The sequence below is a fragment of the Rhinatrema bivittatum genome, chromosome 5, assembly GCF_901001135.1.
Source record: "Rhinatrema bivittatum chromosome 5, aRhiBiv1.1, whole genome shotgun sequence".
In the NCBI taxonomy this organism is placed as follows: Eukaryota; Metazoa; Chordata; class Amphibia; order Gymnophiona; family Rhinatrematidae; genus Rhinatrema; species Rhinatrema bivittatum.
Genome location: NC_042619.1, coordinates 127073032 through 127095334, shown reverse-complemented (window position 1 = coordinate 127095334; position 22303 = coordinate 127073032). Strand labels below are relative to the sequence as shown.

The window sequence follows — 22303 nt, the reverse complement described above, 5'->3', positions numbered from 1 at the left end:
ACTCTCCTATTATCCTTGTTGGATGAACTGAGGGGGGATATGATAGAGGTGTTTAAAATCATGAGAGGTCTAGAACGGGTAGATGTGAATCGGTTATTTACTCTTTCGGATAGTAAAAAGACTAGGGAGCACTCCATGAAGTTAGCATGGGGCACATTTAAAACTAATCGGAGAAAGTTCTTTTTTACTCAACACACAATTAAACTCTGGAATTTGTTGCCAGAGAATGTGGTTAGTGCAGTTAGTATAGCTGTGTTTAAAAAAGGATTGGATAAGTTCTTAGAGGAGAAGTCCATTACCTGCTATTAAGTTCACTTAGAGAATAGCCACTGCCATTAGCAATGGTTACATGGAATAGACTTAGTTTTTGGGTACTTGCCAGGTTCTTATGGCCTGGATTGGCCACTGTTCGAAACAGGATGCTGGGCTTGATGGACCCTTGGTCTGACCCAGTATGGCATTTTCTTATGTTCTTATGTTCTTATGCATTTGGAATGTGATAAAGGCCAAGGCACAATTGTGCTTTTAATGGATTAGTCAGTAGCCTATGAATGGACAACCATAAGTTACTAGATGACCATTTAATTACGCATTGGGAGGTCTTGTACTGAAATGAGTTGAGTCTTTTCTATTTGATTGATAATAGTAAAATTTATACTTATATTTTATTTCCTTTTCTTTAGTTCTACTAGACCTGTCCAGACCAATGGGTTGCTCCTCCCTGCCAGAAGATGGAGACAAAGAAAATATTTTCATGTAGCCTCCACTTCCCTTATAAGTTGGAGCAGCAAGATTCTTAATCAGTATACGTGGCCAGGCTAGAACAACCTACCCAAAATGGGGGCTTTCAACAATAACTACCATTCTCTTTTTGGATTATTAATAATAATATATATATGTAATCTTTTAAGCTGTATATCTCATGCTTTGTAGAAAAATCAGCAGTACTTTTCCCTTTCAATTCAAAACTTCTATGCAGACAGATGCCCATTTATAGGGAGGGATCCTGGATTTGTTTGGTAGGACTAAAGCAAAATTAATGGTAAGTATAAAAATATAAGTTTTGCCATACTGGGTCAGACCAAAGGTCCATTAAGTCCAAAAGTGGCCAATCCAGGTCACAAGAACCTGGCAGGATCCAAAAGGTAAATAGATTTTATGCTACTTATCCTAGGGATATGAAGAGGATTTCTCCAAGTCCACCTTAACAATGGACTTTTCCTATAAAAGGTTTTTCCTATGATTTGGTTTTTCTAATACCAAAAACACATCAAAATGATTCCCAAAAAGGAAAATGGTGCAAGTTAAAATATTATTTACAAAAAATATTTTGAATTTTATTATCTGATACAATCTATACAATGTTTTCTAAGAATTTACAAAGAATTTTTCCAAAAGCCTTAAACAGCACAACAACCAGGCTAAAATAAATGACACCAACCACTAGAGGTATACACCGCAACCAACGCACACACAAACCAATCACACTACATAATCAAGCAAAACACTCATTCCATACAAAATATATATTAAATATCCTTAAAATCAGAAAACTTTCACCCCTACAGGAAGCAGCCAAGAAAGTAAAATTCAACTAAATAGCTTCCAAGATCTTTTTTAATCTAACTGTCCTAAAAACAGCGGGCTCATCATTTGTTATTCACCTAATAATTCTTAACATGATTTTCCATAATGTTCTTATTTTCCAATTAAATCTCCAATGATGTCTCTTGAAAAACTAACTTGCACAGAAGAGCAAAGTTTTAAATATAGCAATATTCTCTCGCAGTTGCTATCCACCCAGTGGGTTTGATATCAATTTGCTGAAAATATTATATAATTTCCAAAGATTTCAGAATAATTTTGCAGCAGGGCTTAATTTGATTCTGGAACTATTTTTGTTGATCATTTTTTACAGCCATTTATTTCAGTTATTCCATCTTTTGTTCGTGATTCCACACATTTTTTGCAATGTTTGGATTCTGTATGCATTCCTGCAGTGGATTGTTGGTTGGTTAGTATGGACATTAACTCTCTTTATTCTAATATACCACAGCAAGAAGCATTGGCAGTTGTTGAATGAACTTTAAATAATCGTGATTTTCCATGTTGGGTCCCTACTTCCTTTTTAGTAGACTCAGCTACAATTGCTCTCACTGAAAATTTTTTTGAGTTTGATGGAGACTATATATAAACAAATTAAAGGCACTGCAATGGAGGCCACGATGGCCCCAGCTCTAACAAGTCTTTATGTCTCTGATTTTGAGGATTAGTTTGTTTATTCTTCATCTTTTTGGAAGAATATATTGTTGTGGGTGTGCTACATTGATGACGTGTTTTGCATTTGGTGTGGTTTAAGATCTGAGTTTATGACTTTTTTTTCGTATCTCAATAACTGTGATCCAAACCTTACTTTTACATATCAGATTGATGATTTCTATAAGGTTTCCTTTCTGGATATGTGGGTTATTAAAAATGGGGAGAGTGTCTCCACCAGATTGTTCACTAAACCCACTGACAAATAATCTTTTGCATTACAGTAGTTTTCACCCTCCACATCTAAAAAATAATATTCCGATCGGACAATTTTTTCATTTGCGGTAATTTTGTTCTACTAAGCAGGATTTTAAAAACAAAGCAAAGATTATGTTTAATCATTTTTTACATCGTGGCTACCCTTTCCAAGTGAATCGTAGGGCTTATAAACAGGTCCTATATATAAATTGGGACCTTCTTTTTCGGCAATCTCAGCACGATTCAGCAGATCCATATTGTTTGTGTTCTGCCTTATAGTAATATGTATTGGCAGATTGCTAAGATTAATAGAAAACATTGGCCTTTAGTACAGTCTCTTTCCCCTTTCTCTGATAAGACTCTCCTGTTTGCTTATAAACGCTCACGGAATCAACATGATATTCTTACATCATCCCGGTTTGCAATGCGGTGGTCTCCTTAGAGAAACGGGTCACATCAAAGTTGTGGTGGTTGTAAGGTATGCCATTGGTCTTTAAATATTATGGAATTTGTCCATCTGATTTCAAAGCAAGTGGGGCGCTGGGCCTACTTTATAAAGGCCTGGTGACGTGCGTAAAGCCCCCGGACGTGTCTAAGTCACGGGGCTTCGAAAAGGGGGCGGGGAGGGGGCAGGGCGGGGCCAGAGGCTTCCGGCACAGCGGCTATTTGCCGCTGTGTTGGAGGATCGCGTGCCGGTAGGCTGCCAGTGCGTGCATCTTGCGCATGCCCAGAGCAGGCGCAAAAGTTAAAACAGGTGGTGGGGGGGGGGGGGGGGGTTTGAGGATAGGGCTAGGGGGTGAGAGGGTTAGGGGAAGGGAGGTTAGGTTAGGGGGTTAGGAAGTTCCCTCCGAGGCTGCTCCGAAATCGAAGCCGGGTAGCGCGCACACATGGATGCCCGCGCGTAGGTATGAAAATCTACCCCCATGTGGGCATCTTCTCAAGTCATTTATATTGTTATTTGTCCTTGCAATCTTATTTATGTCAGTAAAACTATGAGAGCCATAAGATTTAGAATTATTGAACATTGTAGCTTGAACCATTGTGACCACACAGAGGCTCCATTAACAGCTCACTGGGTTGCTGCTGGTTATCAAATTAATGATTTGAGGTTTTTAGTTATACAACAAATACAATTCACATTTGGGGGTAACATCAACCGCTTTTTACTTCAGCAGAAACAACACTGGATATTTAAATTGGATTCCTTATGTACAAATGGTCTGAACAATAAAATTGAATGGGGTGTTTTTTTGTAAGAAGTGACACTATATGGTTCTGCTTGGTGCTGTAAATTAAACACTCCTTTCTTTACCTTGTGATTGTTTCATTTGAAGTCAGTGGGTGGGTATTTGAAAGAACATGTAGTTAAGCATTTCTATTGGCGTTTTCTATGATGTAGGGACTTGTTATCTTTTGCCACTACTTGCAAGTATTTAATATTTGTTATTCTCTTTCTAAGCTTTTCTTGGTCATGTTTTATTTTTTTCTTGTTCTTTTTGATGTTTTTATTTTGTATATTTTTCTTAAGTTATGCCACCACAAGAGATTTTGGCTAAATGTTAATTCCCCTGAAGAAGCCATTGTGGCAAAACATGTCGGGAGTGATGTGTTTTTTTTCTGTGAAACATGTTGGTTCAATTGCCTATTGCAAGAGAATGTTATCATATTCAGCATTTCACCCTGCTGCAAAATTATTCTGAAATCTTTGGAAATTATACGATATTTGCAGCAAATCAATATCAAATCCGCTGGGTGGATAGCAACTGTGAGAGAATACTGCTTTATTTAAAACTTTACACGTCTGTGCAAGTTACTTTTTCAAGAGATCTCATTGGAGAATTCAGTGGAAAATATGAAGAACATTATGGAAAATAATGCTAAGAATTATTAGGTGAATGAAGAACAATGAGCCCGCTGTTTTGGGACTGTGGGGAATAAAGGCTTTTGCTCAGTAGCTGGCATACCACACTGAGTTTGGCTGCGTTAGCATTCCTCAGCTCTCTGTACTTTCTTATCTCAGCTTCTTGGCTTCACAAACAACCTTTGCCCTAAACACAGAATGCTTGCTTGCTTTGACAAAGATAATAACATGAGTTAATCATGCACATAGCATAATAAGCCTTGCAGCTGTATATCCTGCAGTGTTGTAACCAATGGTATGATATTTACTCTGATGAGATGTAACCCAGGACAATAAAAGAAGTGCGCCCGTTTTTTAGTCGGGGTGCCTTCCCGAAAACTCCTGCCTGACGTGTCTGCTTCCGTGTGTCTCCCATCACCACATCTGGTGACCCCTCCAGACGACAATCCCCCTACTCATCCGGCCGGACGAGCCCAGGTGCACGCAGCGAACTTCGCTCCCACATTCGTGAATATTGGGGGGGGGGGGGGGGGGGGGAACTGTCAGCTCAGCAGAAGGTTCATACAAAAGAGTTGCAGAAAATAGTAAGAAATCATTTCTTTATTACAAAAGGAGAGGCAATTAACGTCAGACTAGGAGATATAGAAAATATGTTGAAAGAAATAAAAAGCCAGTGCCCGTGGTATCCAAAGGCTGGTACTTTGAATATCCAGGACTGGATCACCTTAGGGAATGCCTTGTACGCACCCCCGCATGCCTCAATAAAACATCTATTGCTTTGGCAAAAATGCACGGAAGCGATAGAAAATCTGGGGACACACAATCACAAGGCACTGTCCCCAACCAAGGCTTCCGTGGCATCCTCCGAGTCCACCTCAGAGGAAGAACCCCAGGAAACCAAAGAAACTGAAATCAAAGAAACTAACCTCCCTCCGGCTTACCCTCAAACCCCTTCACCACCCACAAGCTCCCTGTACCCCCAGCTGCCATTGCCTGCGACAGTCGCTGATTCTGCATCACCGATTTGTCCAGATAAATTATCATTACACAACGCCGCTCCACGTAGCGACCTATGCGGTGCGGTCCGCGTGGGGTTTCACCAAGAACAAGTGAAAGGAAATCTCACAGGAGAGGAATTATTGGAGGGGCTTCAAGCATTTCCCATCACGGAGGTCCCTAATAACCAGGGTGGGATTCAGTATCAGTGGTCAGCACTACCTTATAGTATTTTAAGGGAACTTCAAAAGAGCATCACAGAAAAAGGAATTCATTCCACCTATACTCGAGGGATGTTAGAGGGAATTGCGAATGGCTATAAATTAATTCCCCAGGATTGGAAAGATCTGGCCCGTTTGATCCTTACCCCTGCTCAGTATGTGGTTTGGGACTGGCTATAGTCCTGGCTCCCCGACATGGCAGGTCTCAGAAAGATAATTCCCATTGTATTACTTTGTATCTTCATTCTAATATGTTGCTGCTGCTGTATTCAATGCTTGCCCAACCTGGCTAACATACTTATACCTAAAACACAACGTAAAGATTTCCTGTAAAATATAAAAGAAAGGATGAGATGTGGGGAATAAAGGCTTTTGCTTAGTAGCTGGCATACCACACTGAGTTTGGCTGCGTTAGCATTCCTCAGCTCTCTGTACTTTCTTATCTCAGCTTCTCGGCTTCACAAACAACCTTTGCCCTAAACACAGAATGCTTGCTTGCTTTGACAAAGATAATAACATGAGTTAATCACGCGCATAGCATAATAAGCCTTGCAGCTGTATATCCTGCAGTGTTGTAACCAATGGTATGATGTTTACTCTGATGAGATGTAACCCAGGACAATAAAAGAAGTGCACCCGTTTTTTAGTCGGGGTGCCTTCCCGAAAACTCCTGCCTGACGTGTCTGCTTCCGTGTGTCTCCCATCACCACAGGGACAATTAGGTTAAAGAAGATCTTGGAAGCTAATTAGTTGAACTTCACTTTCTCAGCTACTTCCTGTGGGGGGTGAAAGTTTGCTGATTTTAAGGATATTTCATATATATTTTGTATGGAATGAGTAAGAACCTGCCATGCCTTACTGCAATACTGGGTCAGACCAATGGTCCATCAAGCCCAGCATCCTGTCTCCAACAGTGGCCAATCCAGCTCACAAGAACCTGGCAAGTACCCAAAAACTAAATCTATTCCATGTTACTGTTGCTAGTAATAGCAATGACTATTTTCTAAGTCAACTTAATTAATAGCAGGTAATGGACTTCTCCTCCAAGAACTTATCCAATCCTTTTTAATCACAGCTATACTAACTGCACTAACCACATCCTCTGGCAACAAATTCCAGAGTTTAATTGTGCGTTGAGTGAAAAAGAACTTTCTCCGATTAGTTTTAAATGTGCCACATGCTAACTTCATGGAATGCCCCCTAGTCTTTCTATTATCTGAAAGAGTAGATAACCGAGTCACATCTACCCGTTCTAGACCTCTCATGATTTTAAACACTTCTATCATATCCCCCCTCAGTCGTCTCTTCTCCAAGCTGAAAAGTCCTAACCTCTTTAGTCTTTCCTCATAGGGGAGCTGTTCCATTCCCCTTATCATTTTGGTCGCCTTTCTCTGTACCTTCTCCATCGCAATTATATCTTTTTTGAGATGCGGCGGCACAGTATTCAAGGTGTGGTCTCACCATGGAGCGATACAGAGGCATTATGACATTTTCCGTTTTATTCACCATTCCCTTCCTAATAATTCCCAACATTCTGTTTGCTTTTTTGACTGTCGCAGCACACTGAACCAACAATTTCAATGTGTTATCCACTATGATGCCTAGATCTCTTTCTTGGGTGGTAGCACCTAATATGGAACCTAACATTGTGTAACTATAGCATGGGTTATTTTTCCCTATATGGAGATCTAGGCATCATAGTGGATAATACTTTAAAATCGTCAGCTCAGTGTGCTGCAGCAGTCAAAAAAGCAAATAGAATGTTAGGAATTATTAGGAAGGGAATGGTTAATAGAACGGAAAATGTCATAATGCCTCTATATCGCTCTATGGTGAGACCACACCTTGAATACTGTGTACAATTCTGGTCGCCGCATCTCAAAAAAGATATAGTTGCGATGGAGAAGGTACAGAGAAGGGCAACCAAAATGATAAAAGGGATGGAACAGCTTCCCTATGAGGAAAGGCTGAAGAGGTTAGGGCTGTTCAGCTTGGAGAAGAGACGGCTGAGGGGGGATATGATAGAGGTCTTTAAGATCATGAGAGGTCTTGAACGAGTAGATGTGACTCGGTTATTTTCACTTTCGAATAATAGAAGGACTAGGGGGCATTCCATGAAGTTAGCAAGTAGCACATTTAAGACTAATCGGAGAAAATTCTTTTTCACTCAACGCACAATAAAGCTCTGGAATTTGTTGCCAGAGGATGTGATTAGTGCAGTTAGTGTAGCTGGGTTCAAAAAAGTTTTGGATACGTTCTTGGAGGAGAAGTCCATTAATGGCTATTAATCAATTTTACTTAGGGAATAGCCACTGCTATTAATTGCATCAGTAGCATGGGATCTTCTTAGTGTTTGGGTAATTGCCAGGTTCTTGTGGCCTGGTTTTGGCCTCTGTTGGAAACAGGATGCTGGGCTTGGTGGACCCTTGGTCTGACCCAGCATGGCATGTTCTTATGTTCTTATGCATCAGCTTGCACTTATCCACATTAAATTTCATCTGCCAGTTCGATGCCCAATTTTCCAGTCTCACAAGGTCTTCCTGCAATTTATCACAATCTGCTTGTGATTTAACTACTCTGAACAATTTTATATCATCTGCAAATTTGATTATCTCACTTGTCGTATTTCTTTCCAGATCATTTATAAATATACTAGCTGTTAAGCCTGTAACAACGGGCTACATTTAAAATTTTGTTCGGTCCGTTTTCGGACACTGCACCTGTCTACACTTCTTTTCCCTCACTCCCCCTTCCCCTCGATCATTCAACACAGCCACTCACCCCCCCTTCCCTCCCCTGCCCCCCCTCATTCTTCCTCCCCTAACTCTCACCTCCCCCCTCATTCTCCCTCCCACTCACTCACCTCCCCCCTCATTCTCCCTCCCCCCTCATTCTCCCTCCCACTCACTCTCACCTCCCCCCTCATTCTCCCTCCCACTCCCTCACTCTCACCTCCTCCCTCATTCTCCCTCCCCTTCCCTCAGTCACTCCCCACCCTCTCTCAATCCCATCCCTCACTCTCTTCCCCTCCCTCTCTCAATCCCCTCCCTCTCTCAATCCCCTCCCAGCTCATCCACACCCCCTTCTCTCTCCCTCTTGTGCTTTTCAGCGCGGCCCGCTCACGGAGACGGGAGGTCTCAGGGGATCCCTCCCTGGTGCGCACTTCAACTGCTCCTTCCTGCCGCTGCATTTCCTCCCGATATCGCCGCCGCCGCTCTGCCGCAGCCGCTCGGCCCTCCCGATACTCCCATACCGCCGCTGCTACGCCCGATATCACCGCTGCTCCTTCTCCTCCCAGCGCCATATTAGCTACGCTCTGACCGACATGCTCTCCCGCCTGCGCATGCACAGTAGAGCTGCTCCCTACTGCGCATTTGCGGCATGTCGGTCAAGCTTCATTTATCTAGTAGATTGAAAAGTAAGGGTCCCAATACAGATCCCTGAGGCACTCCACTGCCCACTCCCTTCCACTGAGAAAATTGTCCAATTAATCCTATTCTCTGTTTCTGTCTTTTAGCCAGTTTGTAATCCACGAAAGAACATCGCCACCTATCCCATGACTTTTTACTTTTCCTAGAAGCCTCTCATGAGGAACTTTTTCAAATGCCTTCTGAAAATCCAAGTACACTACATCTACCGGTTCACCTTTATCCACATGTTTATTAACTCCTTCAAAAAAGTGAAGCAGATTTGTGAGGCAAGACTTGCCTTGGGTAAAGCCATGCTGACCTTGTTCCATTAAACCATGTCTTTCTATATGTTCTGTGATTTTGATGTTTAGAACACTTTCCACTATTTTTCCTGGCACTGATGTCAGGCTAACTGGTCTGTAGTTTCCCGGATTGCCCCTGGAGCCCTTTTTAAATATTGGGGTTACATTAGCTATTCTTCAGTCTTCAGGTACAATGGATGATTTTAATGATAGGTTACAAACCTTTACTAATAGGTCTGAAATTTCATTTTTTAGTTCCTTCAGAACTCTGGGGTGTATACCATCCGGTCCAGGTGATTTACTACTCTTCAGTTTGTCAATCAGGCCTACCACATCTTCTAGGTTCACCGTGATTAGGTTCAGTTCATCTGAATCATTACCCATGAAAACCTTCTCCAGAACGGGTACCTCCCTAACATCCTCTTCAGTAAACACTGAAGCAAAGAAATCATTTAATCTTTCCACGATGGCCTTATCTTCTCTAAGTGCCCCTTTAACCCTTCGATCATCTAACGGTCCAACTGACTCCCTCAGAGGCTTTCTGCTTCGGCATTATGATATTCTCTGTTTTATTCTCCATTCCTTTCCTAATAATTCTTAGGATTCTATTTGCTTTCTTGGCTGCTGCTGCACACTGTGCAGAGGATTTCAACATATTACCCATGATGACACCTAGATCCTTTTCTTGAGTGGTGATTCTTAATGTAGAACTTTTCATTGTCTAGCTATAATTTAAATTGTTCTTCCCTAAGTGCATCACTTCGCACTTGTCCACATTAAATATCATCTGCCATTTGTGACCTCTTGCAATTTCTCACAATCTTCTTGTGATTTAACAACTTTGAATAATGTTGTGTCTTCTGAATATTTGATCACCTCACTCATTTCCATTTCAGGTCATTCATATTTATTTTAAAAAGCAGTGGTCCCAGAACAGATCCCTGGTGTACTATTCTATTCTTGTTTTTCCATTGAAAAAAACTGACCATTTTGCCTTATTCTCTGTTTTCTATCTTTTAACCAGTTCTCAATCCACAACAGGACATTGCCTCCTCCTATCCCATGACTTTTTCATTTCCTCAGAAGCCTCTCATGTGGGACTTTGAAATGCTTTCTGAAAATTCAGATACACTATATCAACTGCCTCACCTTTATCCACATGTTTTTTTTATACCTTCAAAAAATATATCAGATTGGTGAAGCAAGACTTCCCTTGGCTAAATCCATGCTGGCTTTGTCCCATTAAATTATGACTACCTATATGTTCAGTAATTTTGTTCTTTATGATATTTTCTACCGTTTTATTCAACACTGAAGTCAGGCTCACTGGTCTGTAGTTTCCTGAATCACACCTGGAGCCTTTTTCAAAAACTGGCATAACACTGGCAACTCTCCAATCTTTACGTTTCATAGATGATTCTAAAGACCACTACCGAGTAGACACTCACTGCACATTCAACAGTAATCACCATGCGACACTCCCTAAAAAAAGAATTATAGAATTCAGAAAAAAATGCCAAATGGAAGACATTGAGGCGCTCACAGAAGATCTTCAGAAATTAGATCTCACTGATGCCAACTCGGCCTGTACCACTTGGCATCAACTCACCAGCTGCATTGCAAATCGACTCTGCCCGCTACTAACAAAAGAGATCAGCTCAGATAAGAAAGATAAAAAACCATGGTACACCACGGACCTTAGAAATATGAAACGCGAACTCCGTAAACTGGAAAAGAGGTGGCGTAGAAACCAAGACTCAACACATCTACAAAAATACAAATCCCTACTCCACAAGTATCGTAAGACAACTGATGAAGCCAAAAAAAACTTCTACACAGCAAAAATTCATCAATACCAGTTCAATCCGCGTGCCCTCTTCCAATATGTATCCAACATAATTTCACCCCCAATAAACAACAACACTGACAATGAGGATAAAAATAAATGTGAGAAACTAGCCTCCTATTTCCACGACAAGATCGCTAATATAATGGCTCGCTTTACATCTCCTTCTCAGCCGGTATCCTTATTGCCCACAAGCACCATGAGCTCATCACCCACGCTCTCAAATTTCGAAACCTCAACCGCATCAGAAATTGAAGCAATTCTAAAAAAAATCAAACCTGCCTTGCACCCCATTGATATTATGCCAACAAAAACACTCCTTGCCATTCCTACTAGGATTGCCCCTTCTATTTCTAACATCATCAACAAATCCATAACGGATGGTGTTTTTCCTACGCAACTCAAACATGCAATAATAAAGCCCACACTCAAAAAATCTGACTTGGATCCCTCTGAACCTTCCAACTATCGGCCAGTCTCGAACCTCCCGTTATTGTCTAAAATCTTAGAGAAAGTCATTAACAAACAACTCACAGACTTTCTAGACGAAAATTGATTACTCTTCCCTTCACAATATGGTTTCCATAAGAACCATAGCACTGAAACTCTGCTTGTGTCCCTCTCAGACTCTATTCTAAAAATCCTAGATTCTGGTCATTCTTATTTACTGGCGCTACTTGATATTTCTTCTGCGTTTGACACTGTCAACCACAATACCCTTCTTTCTCTCCTCTCACAAATTGGCATCACTGGCACTGCCTTATGCTGGATCCAATCTTTCCTGAAAGACAGAACATACAGTGTCAAGATGGGACACCAAACGTCAAAACTCAGAAATCTATCACAAGGTGTCCCGCAAGGTTCCTCGCTATCATCAACTCTATTCAACGTTTATCTATCTCCTCTTTGTCGACTGCTGGTGAAACTGGATCTCCGTCATTTCATATACGCCGACGATGTACAGATCCTCATCCCCATCTTTGATTCTCTCGCTAATGCTCTGAAAACTTGGGATTCGGCCCTTGCTGAAATAAAAAACCTACTCACAGAAATCTGTCTTGCAATAAACACTACCAAGACAGAACTCCTCATCATCACTCCACACAAGAACATTGCTGCTAACACCACACCTATCTCAACATCAGACCATCCCCATTTGCAGCAAGTCCGCAGCCTTGGCGTAATGATTGATAATCATTTTTCCTTAAAGAATTTCATCTCGACCACAATAAAAAATGGCTTCTTCAAGCTACATACGCTAAAAAGAATTAAACCTCTCTTACACCCACAAGACTTCCGGACTGTGTTACAAGCCACAATACTGCCGAAAATAGACTACTGTAACGCCTTACTACTAGGTCTCCCGAAAAACACAATTCAACCATTGCAGATGCTACAAAACTCTGCTGCTCGCTTACTCACCAATACTCGCCGACACGAACACATCACTCCAGCTCTCATGTTCCTGCACTGGCTTCCTGTAGCTTACAGGATTACATTTAAAGTACTCTCCCTCATTCATAAATCAATACATAACCAAGAGATGCAATGGTTCTCCGATCAGTTTATATTCCGTACATCTAATAGACCAATAAGAAATATCCACCAAGCTAAACTTGCCTCTACGCCTCTTAAACACATCAAACACGTGACCACAAGAGACCGTACTTTCTCCATAGCTGGTATCAACATCTGGAACAAAATGCCCATGGACTTGCGTCTCGAATCCTGCCATAAAACTTTCAAACAAAACCTCAAAACCTGGTTGTTTGAACAAGCTTTCACGCAATGATCATCGATTAATCTGAAATTCCGTTTTCCTGTTTACTTTTCACCAGCTACCTGTTCCTGTTCTTTCCCCTATGTTTACTTCATTCTGCTAATTTCTCTGTTCTCCCGTCACGCCTGCTATCACTATTTGAAATATTTGTGACTTGACTTTAAATAATGGAATAGGCCTGTAGCAAGTTAATTGCTTTTTATCTCTCCAGCTTTGTTATTGAATTAGAATATGCATTTGTTCTTTATAGTTAAAGGAGTTATATTAGGCACTCCGGAGTTCCGTTATTTATGTTAAGCCTGTTGCTGTCATCTGTCTACTTCCTGTAAAGCCTGTTGTGTGTAAAGCCTGTTGCTAATTTATTGTTTACTGTAAACCGAGGTGATGTATATTTTTACTTGCCGCGGTATATAAGAATCACTAAATAAATAAATAAATAAAGATACAGATGATAAATTACTAATAGTAAATCTGCAATTCCATTTTTCAGTTCTCTCAACACTCTGGGATGCATACCATATGGTCCAGGTAATTTTCTACTCTTTAATTTGCCAATTTGTCTTATTATATCTTTCAGGTTCAATGGGATTTGTTTCAATTACTTTGAATCGTCACCTATATAAATATCATTTCCAACATGGATATCTCCCTTAAATCTTCCTCAGAAAAGACTGAAGCAAAGAATTAATTGTCTCTCTGCTGTGGCCTTGTCTTCCCTAAATGCTCCTTTTACCCCTTGACCATCTAATGATCCAACTGATTCCCTCACAGGCCTTCTGCTTCAAATGTACCTGAAAAAGTTTGTATTAGGTTTTGAGTAAGGGAAGTGGACTCTTGTGCTGTGGTGTGGTGGGCACAGCCTGGTAGGTGAACCCACTAGGCCCATTCCAAGAGATGGTGGACATGCCTTGGACTAGCACAGAGCTGGTGCTTCACCTGTACCAGCCCTGTTCCCCCAGGTTGAGCCCTTGGGTTCCAGGGGATGGCAGGACTTAGGCAATGGTCCCATAGGGCAAAGACAAAGAGAGAGAGAGTCCAGGGCCAAGCTGAGGTTCTGTGACATGTGGAGCTGGTGATCAGACGATCTACACAATATCAGAAGTATTCATATTTGATATGCTGTCCATTCCTCTTTGTAACAAAAATAAAGAGAGGTGGTTAAGGAAGGCCTTCTTGCTATCAAAAAAATCTGTGTTGGAGGTCCATGGATCTGCTGTTGATGACACAATGACATCATTTAATGTTGATGGATAATATGTGGTGGGGGAAAATCAACTCATAGGGCATGAGGTTTGGTATTTAATGATTGTTAAATAACATGAAATAGGGATCTCTTGTTCACAGTAAGATGCGAAGAGCCACAAGAGGCAGAGCACTTTGGTTAGTACCCTAAGGGAGATGGGATTCTAGAAGTCTTGTTTTCTGTTGAGGGAAAATGAAAGTATAGTCAAAATTTGTATCAGGCATGGTATGTATACTGAAACATATATGTACTATGTTGTTCTCATGCTTCAGTCTTTCAATGAAAAGAGTTAAACATAAAGTAGATCTATAACAAGGGTCATTTTTCAGTTGGCGGACAGTATTACTACCTCAGTTAAAGCAGTATTCCAACAGAGTGGACCAGAAACTCAGCCATTTTGAGACATTTTGGACAGCTATCTTAGGACTATTGGGACACAAAAGCATTTTTTTATTTTAAAGATCATTTCCTCCATAATCTGGGTGTTATGAATCCTGCCCGCGGAGTTCCCCCGCGAGCAGGCCTCTTACCTTGCTGCGCTGCTTGTTTCTTGGGCAGCAGAGGCCGTCGACATCAAAGCCATCTTCTGCGGCAGTCAGGGCCTTTCCTCCACTGCTGCACCATCGCGGCTTAATGCCGCCCCGGGACTCCTCTTGCGGCAGGAGAGCTGCCGACGAATCATCTCCTCGTCCTGGCCCCCCCCCCCCCCTGAAGGCTACTGCCAGGCCCTGCTTCCTCGCGGCCCAGAGGCCGCAGTCCTCAAGCTTTCTCGCGGCTGGAGCCGCTCTTTGGTCCGTCTTCAGCGGCCTGGTCGCCGCCGCTATTATCGGGGCCTGCCTTGAGGCCCAGCTTTCCCTGCTCTGCTTCGCGGCAGCATGGCCGCTGACCTTGGTGCTACTTCCTGTTTCCTGCTGTAGGTGCGCGGCTGCGCCTCCTTACCAGATTTAAAGGGCCCAAGGCAGATATGCCCTGGGCCCCACCTAAGGACTGCTTCCTGTGTCAGCCCCATAAAAGGGCTTCTCCTGCATTTCAGCTTTGCCTTGTATTGGAGTTACTTGTCTTTGGAAATCTCGTCTTCCAGCGCTCCGTCAGGTCTTCGTTCTTCGTTGGAGCTCCATGTCTCATCATGCTTCCAGTGTCTCCTGTGACTTCCTGATGTTTCATTTCTTCATGTTTCGAGGTTCCTAGTCCAGGCTTCCTGATGTTTCGCTTCCTGATGTTCCAGGTTTCCTGATGTTCCATTTCCTGTGCTTTTTGAGTTCTCCTGGATCCACCAGCTCCTGTGGTTCTCCAAATGACACTTCGCTTCGTCATTGGAGTCTCGTCTCAGCTGGATTCTCTTTCTGTGTTTTCAACTTCTCCTGGATCCGCCAGCTCTTGTGGTTCTCCGGATGACACCTTGCTTCGTCATTGGAGTCTCGTCTCAGCTGGATCTCTTCCTGTGTTTCCTAGTCCTCTTGACCTTCCGGTTCTCCAGATGACACCGGCTTCGTCATTGAAGTTTAGTCTCAGCTGGATTCCCTTCCTGCGCTTGTCCCGCTCTCCGCATGGTCCGTGACCAGCCTCTTCAGGTTGTGTAGGGCGCGCAGTGGGACAGGGTGGTCCACGACCAGTCCCGTGGGTGGACTATGTAGGGCACCCTGAGAGACAGTGCCAATGTCTAACCTTCCCAGCTTCTCGTCTCGTCCAAGAGTCTTCCAAGTTCCTCGTCTTGTCGAGAGTCTTCCAAGATCCTCATCCATTTCCAGTGTCTTTTCGTCTTGTCTTGAGTCTCCTGTGTCACAAGGCCTCCGTCTGCCCTCATCCTCAGTCCGGCCTCCTGCTTCTTGCCGATACTCAGCGGCAGGTCCGAAAGGGCTGAGAACGGTCAGAGGACTGTTCAAATTCCAACAAAATGTTGTTGGCTTCCAGAAGCATGCAGGTCCGGCAGAGGGTCAGATTTTGTCTTCTCCCATGCTGGGACACGCCTCGCCAACCCTCGGTGCTGTCTTGGATTCGTCTGGGGTCATGCCGAGGCCCAAGGACACACATTCCTCTCAAGTTGGGATCGCTCTTCTAGCGTTCCCCTCCATAACAGAATGCAAGGCCATGTGTCCGGTGAACATGTTCCTATGATGGACTTGCCTTGTTGCTGGAGTTCTGCTTCAGAGTCTTCTTCTCGAGTTTGTTCCTGGACTTGTATTTGAACCCAAAACATTTTTTTTTATCAGGATTTTTCTCACGACCTGCTGGAGGCGCCAGCTGTCTGGATTCTACGACCTGCAGGAGGCTTCTGCTTCCAGACATTTTTCAACTTTTTTCCAGCTTGGGGTTTTACAACCTGCAGGAGGTGCCTGTACCCCATCTGGTTTGCTGGTTCCGGTTATTCCCACCCTGGGTCCCTCCCAGATCTTTCCTGACGTTTCTTATGTTTTTGTGCTGCTTTTCTGTCTCGTTTGTGCTGTCTTGCTGTTTTGTTTGCTTGTTGCTCCTCTGTGCCATTTGTTGGTTTGCTTGTTTGTGCTGTTTTGTTTGCATGTCGATTGTTTGTGCTGTTTTCCTCTTTTGTGCTGTCTTGCTGTTTTGTTTGCTTGATGCTCCTCTGTGCCGTTTGTTGTTTTGCTTGTTTGTGCCATTTTCCTCTTTTTGCTTGTTTGTGCTGTTTTTGTCTTTTTGTGCTGTTTTACTCTTTTTGCTCGTTTGTGCTGTTTTGCTGTTTTTGCCCTTTTTGAATTTTTGCCTTTTGTGCTGTTTGTCTTTTTGGCTTTTATGTGCTGTTTTTTGTCCTTTTGCTTGTTTGGCTGTTTTTTGTCTTTTTGCTCGTTTGTGCTGTTTTGCTTTTTGTGTGGCTTTTTTGCCTTTCATGTCCTTCTTGTGTGGCTTCTTATGGTTTGTCTCTTCTTGTGTTTCTGCAGTTTCGTGCTGGTGTTTCATTTCAGTCCCCGGAATTACCAGCTTCCGTTTTTTGGACCCTTGAATTCCTCTGTTCGGTATAGACTGATACCTTGTTCCCTCTAGCTGTTGATATGAGGATTGAGGAGGGGGTACTGTTATGAATCCTGCCCGCGGAGTTCCCCCGTGAGCAGGCCTCTTACCTTGCTGCGCTGCTTGTTTCTTGGGCAGCAGAGGCTGTCGACATCAAAGCCGCGTTCCGCGGCAGTCAGGGCCTTTCCTCCACTGCTGCACCGTTGCGGCTTAGTGCCACCCCGGGACTCCTCTTGCGGCAGGAGAGCCGCTGAGGAATCATCTCCTCAACCGGGGCCCCCCCCCCCCCCGAAGCGCTGCTGCCAGGCCGTGCTTCCTCGTGGCCCAGAGGCCACAGTCCTTGAGCTTTCTCACGGCTGGAGCCGCTCTTCGGTCAGTCTTCAGCGGCCTGGTCGCTCCCGCTATTATCGGAGCCTGCCTGAGGCCCAGCTTTCCCTGCTCTGCTTCGCAGCAGCATGGCCGCTGACCTTGGTGCTACTTCCTGTTTCCTGCTCTAGACGCGCGGCCGCGCCTCCTTACCAGATTTAAAGGGCCCACGGCCGGATATGCCCTGGGCCCCACCTAAGGACTGCTTCCTGTGTCAGCCCTATAAAAGGGCTTCTCTTGCATTTCAGCTTTGCCGTGTATTGGAGTTACTTGTCTCTGGAAGTCTCGTCTTCCAGCGCTCCTTCAGGTCTTCGTTCTTCGTTGGAGCTCCATGGCTCGTCGTGCTTCCAGTGTCTCCTGTGACTTCCTGATGTTCCATGTCTTCATGTTTCGAGGTTTCTAGTCCAGGCTTCCTGATGTTTCACTTCCTGATGTTCCAGGTTTCCTGTTGTTCCATTTCCTGTGTTTTCAAGTTTTCCTGGATCTGCCAGCTCCTGTGGTTCTCCGGAAGACACCTTGCTTCGTCATTGGAGTCTCGTCTCAGGTGGATTCTCTTCCTGTGTTTTCAAATTCTCCTGGATCCGCCAGTTCCTGTGGTTCTCCAGATGACATCTCGCTTCGTCATTGGAGTCTTGTCTCAGCTGGAGCCCTTCCTGTGTTTCCTAGTTCTCTTGACCTTCCAGCTCCTGTGGCTCTCCGGATGACACCGGCTTCATCATTGGAGTTTCGTCTCAGCTGGATTCCCTTCCTGAGTTTGTCCCGCTCTCCGCATGGTCCGTGACCAGCCTCTTCAGGTTGTGTAGGGCACGCAGTAGGACAGGGTGGTCCGTGACCAGTCCCGCAAGTGGACTGTGTAGGGCGCTCTGAGAGACAGTGCCAATGTTTAACCTTCCCAGCTTCTCGTCTCATCCAAGAGTCTTCCAAGTTCCTCATCTCGTCGAGAGTCTTCCAAGATCCTCATCCACTTCCAGTGTCTTCTCGTCTTGTCTTGAGTCTCCTGTGTCACAAGGCCTCCGTCTGCCCTCATCCTCAGTCCGGCCTCCTGCTTCTTGCCGATACTCAGCGGCAGGTCTGAAAGGGCTGGGAATGGTCGGAGGACTGTTCAAATTCCAATATAATGTTGTTGGCTTCCAGAAGCATGCAGGTCCGGCAGAGGGTCAGACTTTGTCTTCTCCCATGCTGGGAAACGCCTCGCCAACCATCGGTGCTGTCTTGGATTCGTCTGGGGTCGTGCCGAGGCCCAAGGGCACACATTCCCCTCAATTTGGGATCGCTCTCCTAGCGTTCCCCTCCATAACACTGGGGACTAAAGAGAATGAAGACTATATTTGCCTACTCCTACTCCTCAGTAGTTTTCTCATCACTTTCCAGGTAACTGTGCCCCATACTCTCTGACTGGACCCAATAGAAAAGTAGCACCCCTTATTGGCCCCAAAAATACTGTATATAGGAGATATCTTTATAGTAGAAATGTATTTTCACCTCAAAATGATGTATAAAATAGCTCTTCATATCCATATGATTTCAATGCATTTCAACAGAAACATTTTCTTTTGACCTGACAGTTTCTTCCTGCTCCATTAGACTTCCATCTTAAATTGGAATTAGGGCTGGGACCTGGGGCCATGAGTCTTCATTTACAACCACTCAGAGATTTCCCCCCTATTTTTTATTTCTCCTACCCCAACATGCCTAGTCCTGGTCATTACATAAACAGTCCAGGGCAAAGGGCCATGCATCAGAGCTTCTTCTGGAACCTTGCAGTCAAAGGCTCTGAATCTAGCCACTGGATATCACCCATGACTCCCCTTACTCCCTAGCAGGGGCTGTGAATGCTGTCTCTGCAACATCCCTGGCCCCAGCCAATCTTGGGAGCGGAAGACCCTTCTCGGATATTGAGCCCGGGACCTTCCGCATACATAATTCCACTGAGTCATTTATTTATTTATTTATTTAGAACTTTTCTATACCGACTTTCCAGTAACAGAATTACTGATCAATTCGGTTTACATTTTGAACAATAACAGTGACAAGTAAATGTCTTACAAAGAACAGGTATAAATAACTTGGAAATAAATATATGGGGTTAATAACAAGAGATATAATATACATTGCCTAAGTAGGCAGAGTTTTGGACTGCTAAGGAGTTGAAGTTGAATTGCATAATTCTTTAGAGAATTCTTTGTGGTATTCTTAGGTTATTCTTAGGGTATTCATAAATATATGGGGTTAATAACAAGAGATATAATATACATTGCCTGAGAAGGCAGAGTTTTGGACTGCCAAGGAGTTGAAGTTGAATTGCATAATTCTTTAGAGAATTCTTTGTGGTGTTCTTAGGGTATTCATAGAGGGTTCAAAGAATTTTTCGGGTTGAGTCATGCCACCAGACCAAGCTCTGATATTTGTTTTTTTTGTTGATAATTTGTTTCTGCTATGTAAAGAACACAAAGAAAGTAAATTTTAAAAAAGTCTTCTGGAAGACATACCTTTTATGAGGCCTGCTACGTTTCCTTTCATCCGAAACGAGAGAAGGATCTTCCTTGTTGCTGTCCTCTATCCCTTCACCACTGGAGCTGGATGAGTCGTGATCTCTTGCTGTATCTAACTTTACCTCCTGGTATGCACTCTGCAGCCTCTTCAGAGATCTCTTTTGTTTAAGAAAGCGAGAATTCAGCTGATGATTGCTCTCCTGCACTGTTCCAGAACTGGAAAAGGATTCCGAGATCTCCAGCTCATGCACGTCCTGAAGCACATGATTCTCTTGCAACTTCATTAGAGATCTCTTGAACTTCTTTAAGTTAGCAAAGGGAAAATGTGATTGTTTGTCTGTTTCCTCACTGAGATCCTCAGTTGCAGAGATCTTCCGAGCTCTCTTACTGACATCATCCGTCATTATATCCTTAGCAGTAGATTCAGTCTTCTTCTTGGCTGCTTGGTCTGTCCCCTTCTGGATTATGCTTTTCTGTGCCTTCTTTGCAGCTCTCTTAGGTTTCTTTAATTTAGGAGTAGGAGACTTTGCTTGTTTATCAATTCCGTTTGCTATTTCAATGCTAGCAGAGGAACTATCATCCTCGTGGTCTGCACTCTCACTCTTTTCAAGAACCCGGGACCTTTTTTGATTTGTCTCTAGCTCAGAAATGGAAGACTGAGCTTGTTTGTGAAGCTGTTTGTCCTCTGCTAATCCATCTTCAGAGTGGGGTTCCAATTGCTCAGGCTGACTCATATCCTGAGGCTTACAGCAACAAAACAGCTACAAAGAATGCAATATTTATAAATAATTAGTAAGAATAAAGTGCTTTCTTAATTTTTAACTCTCTGTCTTCTTATAATACTCTTGAAGAAAACAGCATTGGTACATTATTGCAAGATATAAGGAGAAATTACTGTTTATCTGATGATTTCCTTTTCTTTAATGAATATAGGTGGCTCTACACAGGTGGGTTATGCACCTCTACCAGCAGGTGAAGATGGAGCAAAGCTGACTTCACGATATATATACCCCTGCACTGACATCAGCCTGCCAATATTCTCTCCAAAAGCCAACTGTGGACAAACCAAGCAAACTTGATTATTAACAGACAACCACTCCAGCACTCAGCTAACAGGAAACCACTGAGCTCAGACAAGGAGTGTAATAACACTAGTCTAGGGACTGGACTGACACTTACCAGTAATCCCTGGAACATCAGCCATGCAGGAGGACAATAGCACAACCATCCAGGTGGAGCCACCTATCTTCATTAAAGAAAAGGAAATTATTAGGTAAGTAGTCATTTCTCCTTTCTTAGCATTCAGGTAGGTGGATCCACCCCAGTGGGATGTACCAAAGCTATTCCCGAACAGGGCAGGAGGTTGCCCGCAGTCCGATCAATACCACATGTGCGAAGGCTGCATCCTCCCAGGCCTGCACATCTAGGTGGTAATGCCTGGAAAAGGTATGTAAGTAGGACCACGTTGCAGCTCGGCAAATTTCAATGGGAGACAGCAATCTAATTTCTGCTCATGACACTGCCTGAGCCTTAGTGTAATGAGCCTTAACCTGACTAGGCAACAGCTGCTCAGCATCCACATTTGCGGCTGTGACTACCTCCTTAACCCAGTGGGCTATTGTAGCCCGCAACACCGGCACACCCTATGTACTCCCACCATGGAGTATAAACAGCAGGTCTATCTTCTTGCAGCCCAAGAGAATAACAGTCTACCCGCATCTCTCTCCCCTTCCAGAGTTGGCAGGGAAATTGATTGATTCATGAGAAAATCCGAGACCACCTTTGGCAAAAGAGATGGAAAAGTACGAAACGGTATCAACCCTGGAGTCACTATTAGAAAAGGTTCCTGGCAAGACAAGGTCTGCAATTTGGAGAATCTACACGCACAACATACTGCCACAAGAAACACCGTTTTCAAGGTAAGTGATCTCAAAGAAAGGCTATGCAGCGGTCGAAATGTAGGACCCACTAGAAAATCCAAAACCAGATTAAGACTCCACAAGGGCACTGGCAACTGCAAGGGAGGACGAAGATGCTTCACTTCTTTTAAGAAATGAGCCAAATCTGGATGAGCCGACAACGGTCCACCATCCAATTGACCTCAGAAACAGGCAAGAGCTACTACCTGTACTTTCAATGAATTAAGAGCCAATCCTTTACTCAGTCCATCCTGCAAAAATTCCAAAATGAGCAGGATCTTAACCGAATGAGGAGGAACCCCCTTCATCCTCACACCAATCCTCAAACACTCGCCAATCCCACATGTAGGCTAAGGAAGTGGAGAACTTTCTCGCTTGTAGCAAGGTGG

The 22303-nt window shown here is 43.5% G+C and overlaps 1 protein-coding gene across 3 annotated transcripts in view; it reads right to left on the bottom strand.

The window, feature by feature from the left end:
• ERICH6B (glutamate rich 6B) overlaps nt 1-22303 on the bottom strand; it is a 353852-nt gene that overhangs the window by 151407 nt on the left and 180142 nt on the right. For all 3 annotated transcript variants that reach the window (XM_029602897.1, XM_029602896.1, XM_029602895.1), the window contains one exon: nt 19993-20756. In XM_029602897.1, the coding sequence (XP_029458757.1) occupies nt 19993-20756 (764 nt within the window). The remainder of the gene's footprint in view (nt 1-19992; nt 20757-22303) is intronic.